Here is a 24,124-nt window from a genome sequence, read left to right as displayed (position 1 = left end):
TTAGTGAGCAACTCCTATTAGTCACCTGTAGGTTTTCCTATAAGCAGTGCTTTGGCCACCAATGAAAATATGAATATTTCTATAAATAGAATGGCCATATTTAGTAAAGGAGGTTCACTGCTGGTGAGTCTGGAACATTATCTCATTGGGAATATTTCTTAGGATTCTTCCCCACCCCCATTCCTCCCAAGAACTTTTCTTGACTATGATGAAGTCAAGAGTAACTCCTATCTAAAAAATATTTCATCTGTGTTAACTCTCGATAGCTTGATTCTCTAACTGTATTAAAATGAACATTGTGTGAAATATGCAAAAGGGAACAGGAGAATAAAAGAATCAAGGTGGGTGGGTTTCATTAACGGAGCTCCTGTTTCCTTAAAGTGGGATCATCTGAGTTGGACAATTTGAATGTCTGCTTTGTATGACCTGAATGTAATCACTAGCTGTGCAAAGAAATGCAGAATATGTGTTATTAATCGAATATTCCTGTAATAAATATTTACCATTATAATCTAGTTTAACCTTATCCAGCTAATAGCCAATTTTGCTCAATTGTGAAGAATGTGCAACAAAGATCTTTAAATTGCCACATGAAATAATTATGTTGAATACAGGATTCTCTGTCTTTACTGGTATGAATGTGATAAACACATGCTATAAATGGATACAATTTAGAACTGACATTGTTCCTTTCACTGCTGTGCTAGAACTCGGGTGCACCGTATGTGCTGAGTTGATGATATCGGGATTGTTTCTTTACCACATGGTCTGTAACCTTATTGTTCAGGCCACATTTCTTTCCAGCATTAATGCATTTGTTAGTCCCAGAAGGCTTAAACTACAGATGTTTAACATCCTGCTTATGGACAGATCATCTGGAATATGAACTAAGAAATCTATATGACTTATTAGTATATGTTATGAGTGGAGCAGAGATTTAATAGCCTGTTCAAACTAGATTAGTGAAACAGTTTCTTACAAAACTGCAACTTCTTAAAATAGACTCATGTAAAAATGAAAAATTAAGATATTCTTTTGATTAAAAATGATTTTTATCAGAAGAATTTGTCACTAATTAATGCTGTTTACATAATAGTGCATGTAACATTAATTACAGCTTTCAGAATGTTAACTGAAAACCTTTTTTTTTTTTTCCCTTCTGTGAGCACAGATTTACCAGTATGGTGGAAATCAGAGCTCTTTTGAGGTTTTTTTTCTTCAGTGTATTCAAAGTGATCATAAATCAAGTCTTGAATTCAAAGACAATTAAGGACATAGGCAGTAAAAAAGACTGAGCAATGCTAACCCAAAACTCCAATCATTTTTAAAGTAAGTGGGGAGAACACTGGTCAACTAGGCGATTGTTGGTCTCCCCCAAAATGTAATAGCCAAGCTGAAGAATGGCAGCTGGCAGAACAGCTGGTGGATAGGATTAATGTCAGAAGAAAGAAATAAAACTCAACATATGTCCAAGCCTGCGGTGCTGGGACTGAGCATGATTGTACCCCGACGGATACCATGTGTACAGCTGGAAAGTGCCACTGTGCCATGCTTCTCTACCCCACAAGGTCATTTCTAAGAAGTACAGCTAATATCTGAACTGAATTTTTCCTTGAGAACTCTGGCTGATTAGGAAATGAAGAAAGGAGCTTCGTAGTGTAAATATTTTGGCCGATTTTAATGCACCCTGGGTGGGTTTTTTTAGAGCACAATCTCAACTAAAAAAGCAGATTAGTATTAAAAAGGACAGATTGCACTAATGTAAATATAATTTTAAAGCTATTTAAACCTTTTAATCTCATCTCATTCAGATTTCCACATTCAAGGTTCAAATAATACCAAAACTGTAAGTTTCATAGTACTTACATATTTTACTTAAAACAAATTTTAATAAACAGCATACATAGCTAGAATACACCAAAGAAATTCAGAAAATGGGGGGAAATTTGACACTAGCATTAATTCATGTTTATATTTTGAAATGTTAGCTCTTAAGGGTTTTTCAGCTCACGTCTTAGCATACTCCTATTTTTTTCTGTAACAGGGCAGTTGTTGGAATTGGTTATAGTGAAGAACAGTAAACATATAAAAATTCCTAACTCATGAGAAAGGCCTGAGTATTTTTAGAAGTTTAAAAAGAACAAATTCTGTTCAGTCTTCATTTTTCTACTGGTATCTTCAAACAAATCCTATCAGCTAAATAGCAAAGTTCACACCACACCAAACTATACCACAATTGTGTACAGAGTATTTGAACTTAAAATATCTCCTTGACAAAAATGCAAAAAATATTGAAGTGAAAAATCACAACCACACCCCAAAACAGTTTTTTCACCTTTTCACTTTTCTTTTTTATTTTCCTTTTATTACTGTTAGATTTCCCTCTCCTTTTCTCTTTTTCTGTTTTTTTTTTTTCCTTTCATTTCTGGCAGCATATCAGGAAACATGCAGTGGAATAATTTCCCACACTCCCTTCCCAGAAGAAAATATACATGCATCTCAAAGGATGCAAGCATGCAATGCTACCTTGGTACCTTAAAATGAAATATCCAACTGGTGTTCCATCTGTCAGCTACAAGACAGCAACAGGTAACCAGAGGTAGTATTTTATTACTCTTACTAAGCTGACTTCACTTAGGAGCTGTATAGCTTTCCCCTTAAAGAAAAGAATCAAGAAATGGCAGGCAAACCTAGTGACTTGTACAGGTTAGAATTGTATTTTTCTGACTTGTAGAAGGATGCATGTTCATATTTTAATAATAATGGAAATCCTTTACAGTAAGGTCTTACATAAAAGAGCTACAAATGAAACCCCAGCATAGATGAGAAATTTGAGCTAGTTTGAAACTGGTGAATGCCAAAGGCCACAACTGTTGCTGACTCATGAACAGTGCAATTACAAATGAAATTTCCACTAAAACTTCTAACCATTTTTTTATTTATCAGGTTCTGCTATGATAGTCACATAATTTTAGATACCATGGAATGTTACCGAGAAAAACTAGAGGCCTTCTATTCTTTAAACATATTTTATAACTCCATTATGGCATAATTTTAAGTGAACCATAGTAGTATGAACTGATAGCGATGGTATTTAAGAAATTTCAAATGTGTTTTCAACCTCTTAACAAGGATAATTCACAATTTGTGTTCCATTATCTATTTCAAATGTCACTATAACTTATTTGCTGCTTTTACTTGGCATTGCATACCCATTTTCCATTAGTTTGGAAACATCTACCCATTTTTACCAGATTCCCCTAAGCACTTCTCAAATGAAAACCAATAAGCAAAGTGGAAAAACAATTTTACATGATGACAGTAAAAGTATAATATGTATTATATTCTAATGTCCTGATGACTAACACCTTCAGTAGGAAAAAATGCAGAAAAATTTTAATTTCTCACACATCTACATCTGCATCTCTAACAACAGAAAAACTTCTAGCAGTGATTTTGAGTTTTCCTTGAAGAAGGAAAAAGGACTCATACAAGAAGGTCTAAATGTCTGATCAAGACAGAAAATTTTGGATATTTTTCATTACATAAAATTATTCCCCTCTATTTTAAGATAGTCTTGATTCTAAGTAAGAATCTCCAACAGCACTGATCTAATATCATTATGTAGTGAGGAAAATGTTTTTGTTTGCATTCATATAAAAAAAGAAAGAAAAGCACATTGCTTATTAATATCTACTGAATTGTTTAAGAGGATTTTTAAGATACAAGTTAAAAGAATTTCATAATTTCAATTTCTCCTTTTCATTTAATAGTAGACATTCATTAGGACCCACACACTGTAATAAATTATAATAATTTCAAACAAGAATTAAATTACTAGGTACCTAGTGAAAGAGCCATTTTTTCTTAGGTACCCTGTAATCTAACTGTCAGATTTAAAATCTATTCCCAATCAACTCTTCACAACATTCACATTTATTCATCTATGCTAAATTAATAAAAGGTGTGAATAATACTGACAAAATTGATCATTATTGTTAATGTAGATTTAGAAAATTATAAGGTAATCTAAAATATAAAAGGGATTGAGGGAAACTATTACAGTTCTTATAAATAAATTCATCCTTTGCTATCTTTTTTTAAATTGGGAAAAATCTTCAACAAGAATTTATTGACTAGCAAAGCTATTTAATAAATTGCACATTTCAGAACAGAACTATGTTTTTATTTCAAAAACTATTAAAAGTTGATGATGACTCTAATGCAACATGAGAGTTCACCCAATACATTAAAAGGAAATGCTGAAATTCCAAAAAAAAAAAAAGCTACCAAATGTCAGACTGAACACAAATTTTTTGTAGTTTGAGCCTTGGCTATGCAAATCCCTTCCACACGGTCCTGAGTGAGCTCAGGTAACATGAAAGTAAATGGGAACTGGGGTCACCCAGAATCCCTTGGAATCCAGATCTGACCAAATTCACTCTATAAAACAGGCCAAACATCCCTCCCCTTTATCTTGTAAACAGACATACAAGGGGACAGCATTCTCCAAGGAATTAAAGCTGTTACACAACCATCTTTCCTTACAGACAGACTTCTCAGCCCCCAGATTTACCCACTGGATGCTACTGCTGCTCTTGTAAAACCAGAGACAATGTCTGTATCAGGCTCTCCTGTCCTTTGCACATTTGCAGTAATTCCTGCCATCTAACCTCAGTGACCCTCTCCCCCCTGACGGGGATCCCTGCAGATAAAGTAAAGCATGTCAACATCTGTTCCCGTTCACACCAATTTTAATTTACAAAAAGAGCTTTGCTATTTTCAGAACAGGCTCCAGAGCACAAAGACAGATTTAAGGCCTTTAGTGGGTTTGCGTTTTGAGTGTGTCAGCGTTTCAGACTTACCAGGATTTGATTCTAAGGGGCTGCACCAAAGGAAGCTGTGGGGATTTAGGGAGCCACAGAAAGGGTGTTCTCCTCACTGCCGTGCTATTTACCTATAAAGCAGCTGGCAAAGTTTTATGTCCTTAACAAACCCCTGCATTTGCTGCTTTAAGAAATTGGAGATCCAGAGCACCAGGGATAGAATTCCTTCCCTTCCCATTTTCACTTCGTGCGTTCCTTCTGCCAGCACACACCTTTCTGAAACCCAGCCTGTATTACTGGGGGGATGTTCAAAAACTGCTTTCTCATGACAAAGCTCTGTTCTGAACAACTTCTGAACCCACTGGTTTTTGTGAAAGCATAACCAGGACAAAGCATTGTGTGGTTTTTGGGTTTGGTGGATTTTTTTAAAAAAACCCACAGCCCTTGCTCTCTCCTGCACTATTATAAATACCGCAATAACTGTCATTTTTCCAAAGTTCTTTTAATTGGAAATTACTTATTGATTACCTTCATAAATTTAAAGAACTTATTCATCCCACTAGAAAGTTGCAGAGCACACAGACTGTGAGGATTACAGTGGTACAAAAACAATTCACAGAGGTTCAGGGAATTTATTTTATTTATAAATTAGGTTTTTTTCCCCATCTCATCAACAGTCTTTAGAGGTTTTTTTAAAGATATACAATATGAAGGACAACTTGGAGAAACAATGCACAAGTTGTGTTGTAATCACAGAACAGCTAAGACATGAGCAGCTGAGCAGAAGGAAGATGGGCAGTGGAATGCCATACAGTAGTCAGCACTGTTGACTAATCAGAATTTGAGACACTAGAAGGTAATAAGGGTATTATAAAGAATGGCTTATTGAAGGAGCAGCTGTTTATGTGTAGCTCACTGTTTAAATGAATTCCACTAGATTGCCATGGTATGTTTTGGTTAAAAAAAAAAAAAGTTTTACTTGAAAAAAAAGAAAAAAAATAAGAAAAAAAAAAGAAAAAGATATATCAGTAAGGGCAAGCACAAGGGTGTAAATGTCTGGGTATCATGAGCACAAGTACATAAAAAGAAGCAGTTCTCTAGGTACTGGGACCTCTAAAAATGACATAAAATCAGTGGCCCTGGAAGTTACAAAAGAATATTCATTACTTAGGCAAAGCTTAAATGTCATCTTTGTTAGCGTCAACCACTGAGCGTTGTTGCCATGGGCACAAGAGCTGAGGTGGTTATGGAGGGTAATAGACAAAGAGGAAAAAAACAAGGGAAAGTATAACTAAAACCAACTACAGAGCCATTTCAAGACATTTATATTTGCACCAGAAGCCAATAAACACAATCAATAAATTCAACCTCATTTATAAAAAAAAAAATTATTATCTCTTCCCATAAACATAGTAATAAAACAGTGCTATGATCTCAACTAGGAAAATCTAATTAAATAATGTAAAAAGACTAAAAATAGAAACAATATTCAAAATCACACAAGTGAAAGCAACAACTCACCATAATGCTCAGACAATAATCATGTTCAAATCTATGTGCCATAGGGGTTCTTCAACAGTTTTTTGTTTGCTTGTTTGTTTTCAGAAACCAAGTTACAGTTTGGCTTTTCAAAATAACTTTGAAGAGTTGGGAGCAGAAAGGAGACTGCCTAATTGCAGTGGAAATTTATCATAATCCATTATTTAAAATATTCTACTTTGGACAGCAAGCAGTAATATTTAAAAGCAGTCAGCAAGAAGTGGAAACTCTGGTATCTTTTGTAACAGTTCACATGTCAGACTGGCAAAGTGCCCACAGTGTACGGCAGAAAAATCTATTTAATGTCTGCCCCACAAGGCGACATGAGGCTTGATTGGCAGAAAGCAGAGAGTGGCTTTTGATCATGTGTCCTAACAAGCAGTTCCAGCTCCTGTCTCTTCGGCTGAGCAGCTCCACATTACCTATTCAAACACAAGTGACAGGCCACTGCACTACTCTTTGGCTCTAGTCTCACGCAGTGGGAGCTATGCTGGAGACAGAGCCACTGATTAAATATATCACTTTTTCAAGACAAGAAGGTTGTCTGAATCAAAGTTGGACAGAATAGACTCAACATTATTAAAAGAGGATATAAAACTGGAGTTGAGTGATGTTAGGCCAGTGTGTACAGCCTCAGGGATTCACAGACTGACAAGGGGAATAAGGAACAGCAGAACTCATAAAGCAGGGTCAGAAATTAGCTGTGACACCTTGGCCATTCTCCCATCAGTTCAGGGCCACTGTGTTTCAAATCCTGTAGTCTGTTTTTTGGCCTTTTTTTTAATGATTTTCTGTGCGGAAAGGAGGAAGGGGGGCATAAAAATCGTTAACTAGCAAAAGTTGAAAATTGCAGTTTTACAATTAGATATAAAACATTAGCCACATTTTTCCACCTAATATACAGTGTTTTTAATTAGATTGTGGCTTTTTTCCTTGTATTCTCATCAGCCAAATTATTGTCATCAAATAATTTGTTGATACAGAATTGACTACCCTTGCTCTAAGGAACAACTGAAAGCTGGGGAAAATGACTGAATAGAGATGCTTATTACATTGCCTTGTTAGTTCATTAACAAATTGGTTTGATTTTTGAGGTCATGTGTCTGGCCACTGTCTGTTGTGTTACCTGATACACAGACACAAAAGGGCAACAGATGTGATTCTTTGTCTAGTTATTATATCACAGAAACACCAGATACACTGAAACCTAGGGGAGCCAATGCTCCAACTAAATTTTTAATTACAAGTATAACTGCAGATGTAACAAAACCTATTAACAAAGCTGCAACAACCCCATTTAAACAGCTAAAAACACAAACAGTCCACAGAGGAAACAGAGGCTGAGGCAAAAGAAGCTTATTTTACTTTGTGAGGCATGTGCATGCCAGACCTATAAAATTATTTCTGGCCTATTCAAAGTTCTGTGAAAAAATATTTAAATTATGATACAAAATCTTGACAGATTTTTTCCAGAACTACTCCTGCAGTAATTCTATTGAAATTAATAGAGTCACCTCAGGAATAAACTTGGTTCAATATTTATTTTTCACTACGGTAAGTTCTTCTGACATTTTAACAAACCTCTGGCCGACGTGTTAGTTTTTGTTTCATTGTAAATATTTAAAAGTAATCTGCTTGTTACATATTTAAGATACGATAAGGACTGCTAAGACCTACACTGAGAAGCAGAGCTGTTTTAAATATTGAATATGCAGGTAAATTTTAAGATAGAGTAGAAAGAGCTGAATCCTGTCCTCATGCATATCCTGTAACATACACAGCATAGCTAGAAATGCAAACAGAATTCATTTTTAAGGTGGTGTTAGACTAAGACATTCAGTACAGAGGCTTTAATGCTTTTGGTGTCACTGCAGACTCTCTAAGCTGTAGTGTTCAGGCTTCTTCCAGATGGGCAAAAGAGCCTGCTTGCTTCAACATTTTCAAACAAATAAAAGACAGAAGAGTATTCAAGATGGGTTTTTTTAGGTTCAGTAAAGATCATGATTTACCATAGAGGGTGATGTCACATCAAGTTCTTTAAGAAATGTGAGCAGGCAGCAGTGCATTATAGCTTCATGTCAAAATATGGCAAATGGTTATGTAAAGCATTAAGTAAAGCAGTTAACAAAAAGGAAGATGAAAATAAACAGCCATTCATACACAGGGCACTGTGCCCGGGAACTCTGGGCACCTATGTAAGTAAAACTAAAAATATATTATGATTAATAAAAGAAAACAGCTATTAGATACATTCCAAAATGCTAGGCAGTAGAACAAGACATTTTGGCACAGCTTTACTGATTGGCAGCCCATGCTAAAGACAGACCCAAGACTGCAACAGAGTGAGCGCTGCTAGTCAGGACAGAGCAATGCTAACAGGAGCTCTCTGCAGATGTTTACACAGTACTTGCCCTCAAGACTATATTTAACAAGGACTGGTGCACTTTTTCAGGAATATCACAATCTGAACTTTACAAAAACACCACCACTTCTTTATGTTACTAGAGAAGGACAGAAGAGGGTGGATTTTGACACATTAACAACTGCTTCATTTTGGAGATCAACGTGCCAACGAGCAAATAAGGAATACAAATAGGAATTAGAAGGATTCCTCACAATCCAAAATACACTTGTGAAACACAGAAATATGTAGTTAAGAGCACTGAATTGTGTTTTTATTCTTGGTTTTCACTTTGTGCTCATCAGCTATGCATAGGGAAGTGAGAGCACAGGCACAGGGCTAAAACTGAAATTATGCTGATGAAAAGGCTCAGCCAAGGCTTGAGCAAGAAGCTCAGGAAGTATCAGACTTTATCATAATAAAGTTCCTCTTGGTTTTAAAGGTACCAGCTCAGTCTTACAGTGGAGAACTAGTGGCCTTAAAATAAATCATGTTTTGGACCACTCTTAGGGTGCTGTGTCCAGTACAAGAAAGATATGGGACTGGAGAGAGTCCAGGAATGGGGCACAGGGCAACCAAGTAACTGGAGCATCTCTCACATGGAGAGGAGCTGGGAGCACCATGAAGGTTTAGGCTGAAAAGGAGAAGCTTCCAAGGGATGATATATAAATATGTGATGGCGGGAGTAAAGCCAGATCCAGGCTCTTCTCAGTGGTGGCCTGTTACAGGCCCAGAAGCAAAGAGAAACAGGAAATTCCCTTGAACCAAAAGAAAATCCTTGCTTATCATAAGGATGACCAAACACTGAACAAGCTGTGGAGTTTACAGCCTTGCAGATACTCAAAAGCTGACAGGACATGGCTCTGAACAACCTGTTGTAGGTGAACCTGCCCTGTGCAGAGAAGCAGTGCCTTCCCACCTCAGCCACCCCATGATTCCTTGTTTCTGTGGAACTGATGCATCAGGTTTTAGCTTTTATATTTTTCAGATTCTGTACTGCTTTAATGTGTAATTCTGAGCTTCATAGTAGGGAATAGTAAGCTCTCTTCACAGAGTAGGTGGACAAAACAATTCCTTCTCTAGCTGGGGACCAAGGACAAATGATCCAAATTTCAGGACCAAGAGCATAAACAATGGTGGACTGAAGATAGAAAAACAAGAAGGATGGGACTTCATAACCTAAAGCTGTAACTGGACAATTAACTCCAATATGCGAATGGACCAAAACTTATAAAAGCGAGAGACCCCGTGGCCAGTCGTCCATTTTGTGACCATTTTGGTTCATCTTGGGTGCAGCCCTGGCTGGGCTCTTGTGCTGCCCAAGGCATGTCCATTGAGGCCTTTTAATAAATCCCTACTTTATTCTTTAACTGCATCTAGCCTCTGTTCTAGGTCATCCTTCATCAGGCATCAGAACCAGCAGCAAACCGAGTGCAGGGCAGCACAGACAGACTGCCACTAAAATAATGACAATAAGGCTCTTTCTCAGGTTGGCTGATATACTCAAAACAAGAAAGCTGTTTTTCATGATGGCATCCTAAATTTTATGATGCTGAACTGAGCAGTTATTTGTAAAAAAAAGATAAATTCAAAAGGCAATTTCCTCCCTTACACTGTAAAACACTCTGAAAAGATTTCAAATTTTTTTAAGCACCAATTCTTCTCATTGCAAATTTCAGGGAAAATATAATTGACAAAAAATAAAATTAAAATAAAACTTAAGTAATATTTTTAAATAAGAAAAAAAATAGCTATTTTTTTCCTCTCTAATTCCTATTCATATTTAATAATACACCAAAGCAACACTGACATTGAATGGATTTAGGCTCCCTGTTAAGAATATTTGTTCAGGGTAAATTAGCATGGCTGAAGACTAATCTTAATAATTGTTTGTTGCTTCCACTGGAGGCAGGTTTCCCTCACAAACAAAGTGGCATCTTGGAGTTTCAGACTGAAACACAGAGGTAAGAGTAGTCTCTCCATGGGATGAACAAGAAAGCCTGAGCATGGAGCTGCCTCATGCAGTCAGGCAGGAAGTGCCTCTCTCTCCTGTGTCAACCAAATAAAGTTGTCAAAATTATTTTAAAATAATGATAAGGTATCTAAACCAAATACTGCAAGGAAAAATAAGGAATAGATCAGCATTTAAAATGTATATGCTGCAAAGCATTTTTACTGTCATTTCTTTAAGAAAAGCAGATCTAATTAGCTGTATTTCCAAAGTGTTTACCTAGCATTTTTATTATGTATTATAACATTTTGCTTAGAGTTGACATTTTTATTCTGACAAGCACCGTCTGGAGAGCTCTCAATAAATAATACATTTACAATTTTCAGTAAATAAGCACTGGACACAAATCATTATATCCTTACTTGCAGCTGCCCCTCTCTAATAGTGCTTTTACAAGTAAGGTGACTATTCAGTCTAATGCAATACTCTCAGTGCTGGGAAGATATTTTCATTCATTACTCCAGTCACAAGCACTTAAAGCACTTTTAGGCCCTGTTGCAAAACAGCAGGAATGGCAAAGCAAGTAAGAACAACTTAAACTAAAGTCCATCACTAAAGAAATCTGAGACCATTCACCCTCCAGAACTTGGAAAATACAATGGCATACAAGATCAGCCATCTTCAAGCCCAATTTTTTCCCTTGAATCCTTATATTTATTTACATTAGCAAATTTTAGGAAGGGAAGAGTCACAGTCTGGTCCCTGTTATTAAACTGATGACTACAAAATGTATTTCAATTGCCATTTTAAATCATGATCAGATCATAGTGTTGTTTGTGTCACAGAACATCAAAACCAATGAAGTTTGAATTTATTTTTCTGCTGCCAAGATCATGCAACTGAAGCAACTCTCCATATTTTTACTATTATTTACTCACTTATACTCTCTACCACAGAGCTCATTGTCAGTTGTACCTATTCATACTGATTTGCTTTTTTACTGCGTCTAGGAAAAACTGGCTCTTAAGATATGCTTTGTTTAATAATACTTTTACAATACTAATAACATACAGATAGCGTAAAGATAGCAGAGGTCTGACCATGTCAAAAAAGGAGACAGAAGTGTAGAGGAGCAGAGTACAGAAATTTATATAAGAAGGAAGCATTGTGACAATTTATGATGCAATAAAAAATAAATTAAATTGTATCAAACACTGGAGAATGCCAGAATTGAGAGGTTACAGTGGGATTAAAGAAAAAAATAAGAATTAGATGATCCCTGAAAGTAAGACATTGGAAAACACATCTCTGGGGAGGAACTGACTGGAATGGTCAATAGATGATGGCAAAGAGAAGATTTAAGCCTTTTTCAGTATAATCTGTCATGTTCAGGGACAATGAGAATAGGGTCAAGGCACATTTGTTCAAATGAAAAGAATTTTATTCATCTCACATATTCTAGGTTGAATAAAGATGTTTCTTCAACGTAATATAAGAATCTCAAAACCTGCTCAAAAAAAAAAAAAAAATCATGGCTAAAATGGATGTTCCAATCTTCAGAATTGAGTCCTGAATTTCAGACTCTTTCCCTATCAGGATCAACTCTGTTTGCCAGCAAAAGCAACAATTTTGTAGAGATGCACAGGTTCAAAGCCTCAAAGAGAGCAACCTGCATTGGAAAACTGAACCTTCAGAAAAGTAGAAGCTCCATAAAATTCCATGGATCCTACACTAAGGTTTTTCCTGACAGGTTCTCAAATGGCTACCATCAAACTTACCAGTTCCTTGCTGAATAAGGACTAAGAGGGGACATGAAAACATCTTAGCAAAGCAGATAGCAGATGGCCCAACTAATCTATCCACCTATTCATGTAGATCTCATTCTCCATGATACCCATGTAAAAGTCTTTGCTATTCTCCATTTGTGTGCCATGAGAGAATTTCAAAACCAAGAAAAGCGAAGTTTTCAAATGTAGCATGAGACATACTGAAAAGTGCTGAAGAATTCCTATACCCACACAGAACCTGTGAGCAATGATTAGATTCTCAAATGTTACAACAGTGGGTAAGGCTGTAGTTCAGGCAGCCAGGTAAATAAAAATATGAGGTGGAAAGATGGCAAGATGTGCCAGTTTCTTAAATAAAAATATCATTTAATCACAAAATATTATTCTGAAAAATTTAATGGATATAAGAAACTGAATAATCAAAAATGCCTAAATTTCTGTAAGAATGATAAATAAAAATATGAGACAAAATATTAGTGGCCAGACATAGTATGGTTACACAGAATGAGTCTCTCTTTGAAAAAAAAAAAAAACTTAAATGTATGATGCATTTGAAATTTCATTAAATGAAAGTATATTAATGGAATGAATTTCTGATAGAAAAATCAAATACAAAGGACAGAAGGAAAATAGGTTGCATCTTCTCTTAGTTACCAGGAAAATAACCCTAGAAAATCCTTCCTTTGTAGTAATGTTCCAAAAAAGGTCAAAAGTTACAGTAACACTGTAAGACATTGGAATTCACTGTAGACTTCAACTAAAGAAGCATTAGAAATTTTATGACCTATAAGATGTCTACAAATAGAAGAATATTTTTTCTAAAACAGCAGCATATATTGCAATGAAAAAGTGACCAAGCAATTTTACCAAGACAATTGGAATTTAAAAAAAAAAGACAGAGAGAGAGACATAATAAGTTGTATTTAATTATATGGCAAGGAGATAAATAATGGAAGAAAACAGCAATTTAGGCAAATGTGCTTCATATCTCTCCTTTAACTTGGTCTGAGTCATCTATTTATTTTCTGGACATTTGGGCTTTTTGCTAATTTTGTTTTTATTTTGGAAGCATGTCTGGAATTTAGAAGAAAAATTCCCTTTCTTAGATGCCACTATATACGCCTTCCAACAAAAAGCAAATAAAAGATAAGTATTAAATTAACCATATGCATAACTGATTCTGAAATTTCTTAGCAAAAGTGACTCTTAAGAAGAAAAGGGAAGAACCATGATGTAGATGGTACAGAGCAGATAAGGCAGGGATTTTCAAAGGTGATTAAAGGATTTGAAGAAGGTGAGCTTTTCATATCCAAAGAGAAATGCCAGTGGCCATTTGCAAATTTCATTATTTGACAGAATTTTTTTGATTGCTTTGGATAATCCTAATGCCAAAACCCAGTAACATTTTTGAAGTCTTGAAAAAAAATCTCTTTATCCATTAAAAAAATAAAAAAGGAAGAAGAAAGAACAGGGGTCTGTAAACACCAACTGTGTTAGGACAGCCAAGGATCATGCCTTCATCAGTGGAAAGTGTGGGTATACAGCACACCACAAGACAGATCACTTGAATTAAATCTGTGCAAAAATTCTTTAAAAACATTTTAAAATATTCACTGACCACAAATGGTCAGTAGTTCACTTCTAGGACTTATCCACCAAAGAAAACTCCTGTTTTCTCTCAAAGGTTGTGCTTAAAACAATATTAAAAAACAAGTGCACATGTCTGAACTCTCTGTTCTCAGCTGTGGCAGGCTTAAAACAAAGACACAAAAAAAAAATGGAAACTCTCCATCTAATACAATATAATGCACACAGATTCTTAAAAAAGAACCTAAAACAACCATAACTTAAAAATAAATGAATAAATAAAAAACAAACAATGGCAACCCAAATTGTTTGCCAATGTCCGCTTATAAAACACAGTGTGTGAAAATTTAAGTTTCTTTACTTCCCAATGAAATTAGCAGGAAATTCGTGGATTTGTGTGTGCAATACTTCAATATACTTATATTATATTCCAATATAATTATTAGAATGATAGAAAGGTTTATAGGAGAAGTGTTAATCAATTTTAAGTCAATATAACAGAAAGTATTCAGTTATTATTAACTCATGAAGCTGGAGGGAAAAAAATAATAAAAGAAAAAAATCAGAAAAACCACCACTACTGAGTAATGTAGTAAGATTTTCCCTACTGCATATAGAATTAATAATACATGTGAACCCTTAATTTTTAATATAGATATCCACCCATATATTCCCCCACAGAGAGAGAGTACAAACAGGTGCACATGACAGAGAATAGATAGAAATTTATGAATATACTACTCTTTATATAGATGTTCATTATTCCACCGTGCATACATAGAAATCTTTGATCTCTGAACATTCAACTGTGGTCTTCAAGGAGAAAACAAGAATGGGAAGCACTTCATAAAAAGCTTGTGCTAGAATTGTGAACCGAGCTTGGTTGAAAAATGATACTGTATACATTGCTCTGAATCAAGGTCAAAAGTGAATTAGGAATCCAGGCCCTGAGTAATGAGGGCTTAGCACTTAGCAGAAATGACATGCCCAGTTTCCAGCTCAGAAGTGCCAGCTGACCTGCCAACCTAGCATTCCAGATCTGAAAGGGAGAAATCTGCTCTCCTCGCTACAGACAAGACGTGTGCTACTAATTATTGCTCCTAGAGGCTTATGATGAGCTACAGTAGCATAATTGTCTGGAAGACAATTCTCAGCATAGAATTCAGGCAGCCCAGGCTGTAAATCTGTCTCACAAAAGTAACATAAGCAATATTTAAAAAGAAAAGTCTTTTACTTAAAGAGGATAGAAAAGCAGAGAAGCAGTTAGACCATACTGTCTAACAGAAACTCTTCATGAGCTGTGAAGAGCTTTAATACTTGATTGTACTGTAGGATACTTCCAAAGAAAAAGGCCAGTAAAACAATCCTTCAGCTCATAGAATAACTAAGATGGATATACCCAAGTTATCCAATAGGCCCTAGAGTCTAATGTTGTTGATTAAATTAGACACCTGTTCATTTTTGACCTCTTCTGTCTCATGAGAACACATGTCAGCTAGTCTTTACATACTCAAATTAACTCTAAATATTTGCAGCATTATTTTCTTTTCCAAATACAATTTTCTCATCAGGTTCTTATTTCCAAATCATTACAAATTATGACACGGGAGTGCCTTACAGTGCAAAAAATGCAAATACTGGACCATGAAGTAAAAAAATATGTTATTTGTCCTGTAATGTTGGTAATCTGTGTTCAGACTACAAATAAAGCTAAAAACATACCTAAAGTATATTCCTGTGTGTGGCACCCATGTTCCCACACCATACACAAGACATGACATTGGCTGAAGTACTATTATTAAAGAGAGATTAAAACAGCTGTACATTATGCTGAAGCACTCACTCTTCCCTTTACAAGCAGACGGTCCTGGATTACAAGCAGCACTTGACCATTTAAATCACTACAACAACCAGATCTAACCAGCTGGGCCATATTCTCTTAGGCAATGCCTGTTGACCTCCTCAGTCACAGCTGCTCAGATGAAATTCTCATTAGACAACTTATTTTCAGGAGTCAAAGGAGTCTGATTAAATATATCTAGACATGATAAAGTCTTCCAGTATATATTTCTTTTCCAGTGGTATGAGGTACAACAGAGACAACAAGGAGTATATACAAGCATAGCAGACACCTAATATCTGAGTGCATAGCACAAAGTATTTAAGTGTTTGACCCCAACAACCTGTATTTCTCAAATTCAGATGATATAGATGGACCAGAAAGTTTATATGTAACAATATTAAAAGAGACTTTTCGCTGTGCTGGCATGGGGGTTAGAACTGATGACTGGAATTCTTGAGTTCTTTACTCCACACTTAACTCTACAATTAACCTGATATATGACTGTGTGTTAGCCCAAATCCCACAGCTACATCAGTGGTCAAGGAGGTCATCCCTATAAATGAGGCTAACATGAACTATTACATCCTTTTAAAGGAGGTATGCACAACTTAAAGCCCCCACACCACAGTATACAGTAGAAACACATGTCTTTTCTCCATTTCATTCATTAAACCCATTATATTATTCTCTCTATTTTTAAAAAAAATCAGCAGGTATTTTTCAATTTGAGTACGCAATTTTGTGACAGGGCAGGACTTAGTACACAAAGAGCTCCTCAATTGCATTGTTTGCATACCATTTTAAGAAAAGAACTGCATAGAAACATATTTTAAATTATAGATGTTAAAGAGCATCATGTATGCTAAGTGTGTGATCAGGCTCTTAATTAGGTTGCTCAAAAGACACTGTAAGATGGCAAAACAATTTCATAATCTCAGACCTCATTTCTCCAACTGACTGCACAGAGCTAAAGCAAAGTTCAATCTTAAAATAGTAATTATTTTTCACATTTTATTTTAATCAAACAAGTACGGAGAGTACTTCTTTTAAATTCAGAGAAACTTCTGAATACTGAAATGGGTATTCAAATCTGTTCTAAGAATTTTGATATTCCTGGCCTACACAGAAGTTTAGAAACCTTGAACTTCTTAAGTGCAACATCCTGAAGAATTTCCAATCTTTCTATTAATTATTTTTCTGCATTAGTTTATATGGTACCAGTCAGATGTTCATTAATTATAAGTAACATATAAGTTACTTATACATAAGTAACTTTTTTTCCTGCAGAAAATGATGGATGAATGGAAAAGAACTTAATGCAGAATGCAGAACCATAAAATCATCACAGAATGGCCTGGCCTGGAAGAGATCTTAAAGATGATCTAATTCCAGCCTCAGTGCTGTAGGCAGAGATGCTTTTCATCAAACCAGGTTGCTCAGAGCTCCATCCAACATGACCTTAAACACTTCCAGGGAGAGGTGTCCACAACTTCTCTGGGCAACCTGTGCCAGAGCCTCACCACCCTCACAGCAAAGAATTGTCTTCTAATATCTAATCTAAACCTAACCTAAACACGAAGATACAGTAAAATACCTTTGAACTTACAGGCAGACTTTAGAATAGCTGTCCATTATAATGTGGTCCATAAAAGGCAAGATTATTTTATGGAACAAAAACGACCTTTATTTCAGCTGATGAGAACACATAGTGTGTAGAAGGCTCTGACTCGGAGAGAGGGATCTCTCTGCTCTGCGCTCTTAAAGCAACCAGTATATACCAATACAGGGGAAGCACAGAAAATTATTGAGAACCCATACAAAAATAAGCTATGAAACGCTCTAATCCCTACAGATAGATACTATGTTTAAACTTTTTGATGCACATTTTTATTAGCACACCATCCAATACACTCCTGAAAAAACCTTAGCTGTGGTGTCAATATAATCAACAGCAACTCGAGCACTCCCGCAGCAAAGTACGAGCCAAGACCTTTGATTAGCATGGGGTGTCGAACGACTGCTACTGACTGCAGAAAACAACTTTGCCAAAGTAATATTTAAAATAGTTTTCCTAGCCTAACCACCAAATCTAAGAAAGCCATTTTTAAAAGAGTGATCTTTACAGCTGAAAACAGACAGATGGTAGTAAAGAATCTGGGACATTCTCTCTTTAGAGATGTTTCACCAGCTTCAGAAAGGACACCTATAGAACACACTGGCATTTAACAATTATGCCAAGAAATTTGGAAGCCTACTTCCATCACTACATGATTTTATCCCATATTTAAACATATTATTGTATCAGCTTCAATTTTAATTAAAATCTGCATTGCTACATGAGGCCAAAGGAACTTAAAGTGCAGTGTTTGAAGTGCACTGTGACCATATAATGAAATTGAGGAGTCAAAATAATTCCAAACTCATTCCTATTTCAAAGAAAAAAAGAATCACAACGTTCTACTGTCTTTTGGCTCTAGTACATTATAAATATTCTTCCTGGGTTATTTTTAATGGCACAAAACTGAACTGGTAAAATATCTAAGAGAATCCACACAGATGCCTCTGCACCTGTTTTTCTATTTCAGAGCCTCCTGCTCTCACAACTTCCCTGATTCAAACTCATGTATGTGCTCACAGACTAAAAGGTATTGTTGCAGAACCAAGTAAGCCTTCATTCTATTTACCATGGGGAGAAATTTTTGTGGTGGGCCCTGACTGAGTGCACACATGCACTGATAAACTCACTCTCCAATTCTGTTTGTTTCCTCCCATGGCCCAAAATCTTTGCAAAATCAATGAAAGTATCTGAATAAGGACTGGCTACATAAACTGCCTTAGCACTCAAAGATTTGTCCTCATTTTTATCTCTGTTTTAATACTTGTAACAATATCTGAGGAGACTGTAAAGAAAAAAAAAAGAGAGATTTCTTCCTCTGTAATTCTAGCTATTTAGGTCAGAACTATGTACTTTTACACTTAAAACTGTTTCCCATTCTCCTAGTTACAGATGCTAGGTTATTAAAGTGATGAAAGATGAGAATTTTTAAGGCAAAACAAACCAGCTTATGTTTTATTCATTCTTATTGTTAAAAATATATATTTGCCTTTTAAAAGGAAGAGAACAAATAAAACTGAAGAATGTCCCTCACAAGTCCACAGCCAGTTAAGAATTCGTCATAACCTTTCAAGTGAGAGTTGAGTTTTCACCAAATCAAACATTCTTACTTTGACTCACAACCGAGACAATTTTAAAAGTTTTTAAAAACTGGCATATTTGTCTAAAATCCCTAATGGATCTCAAACTACCATTGCCATGGAAACCTGTGATTAACTTTATCCTAGCCTTTGCCAATTATGCAGTTTTATGGCCCTCAATACCCAACACATCCTTTATGCTATAAAAATTACAGGATTGGGAGGGTGGGGAAACTGCATCAATCTTATCCAACACATACCTTCTTGCTCAGTCCTGGTCATTTCTTCTAGTTTCTTCTGCTTCAGTATGTCCACCACATCTGCTAGGCTTCCCTTGCGGCGCTCCGGCGTTCCAAAGTTAACACTGGTCATTAGCTCGCTGCGGTCACGACCTCCTTCGTCGGGCTTGTTTGGTGAGGTAGAGGTATTTCGGAAGGAATATAGGGAACATAACTTATTACTCTCTGACTCCTGCAAAGAAACAAAACAATGTCAAACCACAGGCTCTTCTCTCATGGCAGAAGGATCTCAGGCAGGCAAAAGCTGAAAGCATTATTTGCGATACTAACAAGCCTACATCTATCCTTCAGTTTATAAACTGAGTGTTATTATTTGAATTTCTTCGTTTCAGTGCTTTACATGAGCACTGTTGACCCTAATGCTCTCCATGTTTCTAACATTCATACTTCATGCCCGAGATAATCTTCATCAAGGATTTCCCTCGTCACGAAAAAGCCACTTCAACACTTTAACAATGGATGTATTAGGCTTTTACAGTTTTCTTTAGTTCCTTAAGTAAAGACAATATATGTAGCACTAAGGAAGAAAGGATAAATTATTCCTGGATAAATCCTCAGCTAATGGAAAACAGCATAACTTTAAAACTAGAGAAAGTGTTAGGCCAACAGTGACCGGGGAGGAAGGAATCAACATCAGAGCTAAATAAAGTTAATGGTATGTGGGTATCCATGCACATTCACTGCCCTTTAAATTCAATTTAAATTTTTCTTAAAGAATGAATGCTACAATACTTATAATAAACAAAAGAAGATTTAATTTTCAGGCCAACATAGGCAAGAATGAGCAAGGAAATTAAGTTTTGGCAAAACAAATCAAGTATGCCAATACACAGGTATCAAGACCACATGTATCAAGTGTTATATAGCCAAAAACATAGAAGTAAAAAGGCTTCATCTATTTTGTCAGTAGATAATGATTATTTGAGCAAAAACTAAAAAAAAAAAAAAAAATAGGCATCAAAAAGCAATGATTAATGACAGTTCTCCTCAATTTTGTGATACCACCCAACAGCAAAGCCTTTCCTGAACTTCTCTGACTCAGACTTGTCATTCTCCCAGTCATGCTTGCAACATTCACTGCATCTCTGCTTTCACAATTCCAGCTAAAAAGAGAAGTTGTTCTTGGATTTGTCCTCAAAAACTCAACCATAAGAATTTCTCACACACTTCCCTTTCCAAAATTACTCTTCTATTTTAATTTTTAATAATGCCAGGCTAGAAGTGTTAAATATATGGGGCAAAAAAACTATTGATTTTTTTTTATGTTTCTTTATGGCATGCCTAGAAATGTCAGTGTGCATATCAGATTCCATGAAACATACTTTGTTTAAAATTTAAGAGCAATTATAATGGCAATCAATTTAAATATTAAGAAGCTAATTAATAATCTTGTCAAAAAACATTCTCGTAACAATAATCTTCCTGCTACTTTATGAGCTGAAATTACCCATCTTCAGAGCACTGAACAAAGGCTAGAAAGCATTAACCATCAGCAACACCACAAGACACAAATCTTTGATTCAATCTGGAACAGATTAAGTAGCTGTGCAACGTAATAGGGGGAGCAAGACCAACAATGAGCAAGCTGGGTGACTCGGGGCTGGGGACTGTGCAGGAGGAGGTGGTGACACATCATCTTCAAGCACAGCAGTCTGTGATCAGCACTGCACTGCTACCATCACTGGAGAGGGAGGCAGCATTTGCTAGGGATGTTGCAAATGTATTTATTCACGAAGACAGGAAATTAGAAGGCAGTATATCTCATCCCACTGGTAGCAGCCCCTCATCAACACAGTAGGAGTGACAGAGGTTTTGCAGGCACAAACAGAAAGAGAGGTGACATGGAATAAAAATTTCATCTTTGTATTTTTAGCAAATAAACATTAACTAATTTTTCACTCGATCAGTTTGTATTCACTGAAGACTCAAACATCACAGAGAGCAATATCTTAGACCAGGTACAGAGATTAACTTATTTAGCTGCCTTTAAAATTGAAAGCTTTCATACATTTAACTCTTTCTAAGAAAAACTACTTTGTATTTTTCTTACAATGGAGATGGAAAGAGCATCTTTAATATTTTTCAGATGTAAATCCTGAATTTCTATTATCCCTTTCCGCAATGAAGAATTAATACTACATACTTTGACGCTTTCACCTTTGAGGACAGTACAAAAAAAATTTAGTAATTTTAAAGGCACTTTTCCTTAAGAGAGCAACATCCTCTTACAGTACATGAAGCACATCCATCAGGCTCAATGCAGGGGTTTTCATGCTCTCAGCAAGGAACACTAAATCTATTGTTTAGGCTGGAAACAAGAAGATAAGGCAAATCTGTGGAGTAAGTAGGAATAACGGAATGTTCTTCCTCCTGATAACCTTTCCTGTTCCCCATCTGGATTCATACATGGTCCAGCACAATGTTCCTTTGCTGTACTGAAAGACTCCCCTAGTCCTGCCTCCATCAGGCAGCACATTCACCCTTCTTTTTCTTGCCTGAAAAATTGCAATATACACAATGCAGATGTGACAAGTTTAAACACCATGCAAATGATGCAGATTTATGGAAGTGAGGCAGAATGACTACCTTTGCAAGTATGAGTCCAATTAATAAACTATTCTATATTGCCAGTTTTGTGGATAATTAAAATGTAGAATAAAAAGAAAACAGAAAATGCATTTGTAATATTTCTGGTTCTATTTGTGCCTAAAGCGCCTAAAGTGGAACAGTTTTTATTGACCTCACATTAATGGTTAACTAGACAGATCAAAACACAAGGGGGGCAAGGGAAATATTCCTGTTACTTTTTACTCTAGAAAGTTGACTCAACTGTATGTGAAGGGAAGCTGCTACTGCAGCATTCAGCTTGTTGTAAACAAAGTAAATGTTGCAGCAAATTTATAAAGGATTTTAATTTTCCTGATGGACCTTACAACCTTCTGCAGACCACTCGTTGTGGCATGTCAGGCTTGTCCCAGCACTTCACCCACTGCAAGACCAAAACTGCAACTATCACATCCATCAGATGCAGACCTGACTATCAAAAATTAATTTCCATTGACATTCACAAGCAGCAGACAGAGACCCTCCTAATACATCCAGGTATCCTCTGAAAAGTCTAGTGGATTTTGTGTGTTGTCTGAAACAAGAGGGATATCACCTCTGCAAATTGTTTCCTGGTCCTCTTTCTCTAAGGCATAAAGCACTTTCCCTAGAAATTCTGGAGTTCAGATGGAAAAGGACCACCATGCTTCCTAAAATAGAACAAGCCCATGAATTCATGGTTAGGAAAGTAGAACCTGGTCCTTTTGAACATGAATATGGAACAAATCAATAAAAACACATCTCTTATCCTTAATAAGCTTTTTGAAGCCACTCTTTACAGAATGAGGAATTCCCACTCTATTTGATCTGAAGGGAGAAAAGAAAGGATGCCATTAAGGGTTTTTTTCATGTATTTTCCAAGATCATGAAAGAAGAAGTGAAGACAAGTGAAGTGCCTAGCCAAGATCAAGTCAAATGTTTTCATTTTGCAAAATCCAAATGAGAAATTCATCTGCAATGATGAAAATTTCTATGCAAGTCAACTTTTCTCAGCATCACTGATAAAAATAAGGAAATTAATAATAAAATATGACTGATATGAATATCCACTTAATGTATGTGAACACAATTTGGTGCCCAAATTGATCCAGTAGCTCCATAATACACTAGACAAGGGACATATCCCTGGATTCTTTGGTTTAAAATTCATGTATTTCTGTAAAAATAGTACTTTAAAAGCCTAAACTTGAAATAATGTCTTAAACACATGACATTTCCCTTTGAAAGCTACATTTTTTATGGTGTGCTAGTCTCACTGATTTCAGTGATTTCCAGGTAAGGAAGGGGGGAATACAGAAAATATAATCAGATAAATAGTAAACATTTAGTGTATGGATAAAGTATGTAAAACAGGGTATGCTTCTTCAGGATCCCATTCTGGTTTTGCTGGATTTATAAAACTATCCTCCCACTTACATAATAATACTGGATAATTGTAGAACTGTTAATGCCTATACCAGAATGCATAAGGGATCCCACAGGGATATTTGTCCACCACAATGGAGGCCTTCCCAGACTAGTATCTAACAGTTGGCAAAACATAAAATTTGAAGACAGCTCATTAAACAGAGAAAGAACAGATCTGAATGCTTAAACAACATGTACAATGATTTTTCTATCTTAATCTTTCCTCTTTGCCTGTATCAGGTAAAAATGCTTAAAGTTGCAAAGCTGTTTAGTTGCAGAGATGACGAAGCCAGAAAATCTTACTGCTAAACACCTGAAGAGACAAACTCAGTTTTGGACCACTATTTCAGCTGCTTACTATTCAGCAGGGGTAAAATTGAGTCTATTTTTTGAAACGTTGGGGTTTCATATCAAGGTAAATAAATGGCATTTTTCCTGTCTACATTTTCTTGCCAGCTCATTAGCACAGAACAAATTTCATTACTGATCATTCAACCCACTGTGGTCAGTGTTTTGACAAAATTCTATTATTATAACAGCTGAAATACCCATATATAGACACGAAAATATAAGGATTAAGTTCAAACAGTACAAAATGGAGAAAAATAAATAAATGCACAAAAGAGAGAAACCCCAAAAGTAGCAAGGTATGGACACTAAAACACTATGGATGACTCGTGCAGGG

At 35.9% G+C, this 24,124-nt stretch overlaps 1 protein-coding gene across 11 annotated transcripts in view; it reads right to left on the bottom strand.

Moving 5' to 3' along the window:
- Positions 1-24,124, bottom strand: part of SOX6 (SRY-box transcription factor 6) — a 369,801-nt gene that overhangs the window by 197,929 nt on the left and 147,748 nt on the right. For all 11 annotated transcript variants that reach the window (XM_053979406.1, XM_053979405.1, XM_053979401.1 and 8 more), the window contains one exon: positions 19,390-19,600. In XM_053979406.1, the coding sequence (XP_053835381.1) occupies positions 19,390-19,600 (211 nt within the window). The remainder of the gene's footprint in view (positions 1-19,389; positions 19,601-24,124) is intronic.

The sequence above is a fragment of the Vidua macroura genome, chromosome 6 (assembly GCF_024509145.1).
Source record: "Vidua macroura isolate BioBank_ID:100142 chromosome 6, ASM2450914v1, whole genome shotgun sequence".
Classification (NCBI taxonomy): Eukaryota; Metazoa; Chordata; class Aves; order Passeriformes; family Viduidae; genus Vidua; species Vidua macroura.
The sequence above is the reverse complement of the archived record's forward strand: the minus strand, read 5'-3'. Positions and strand labels throughout refer to the sequence as shown.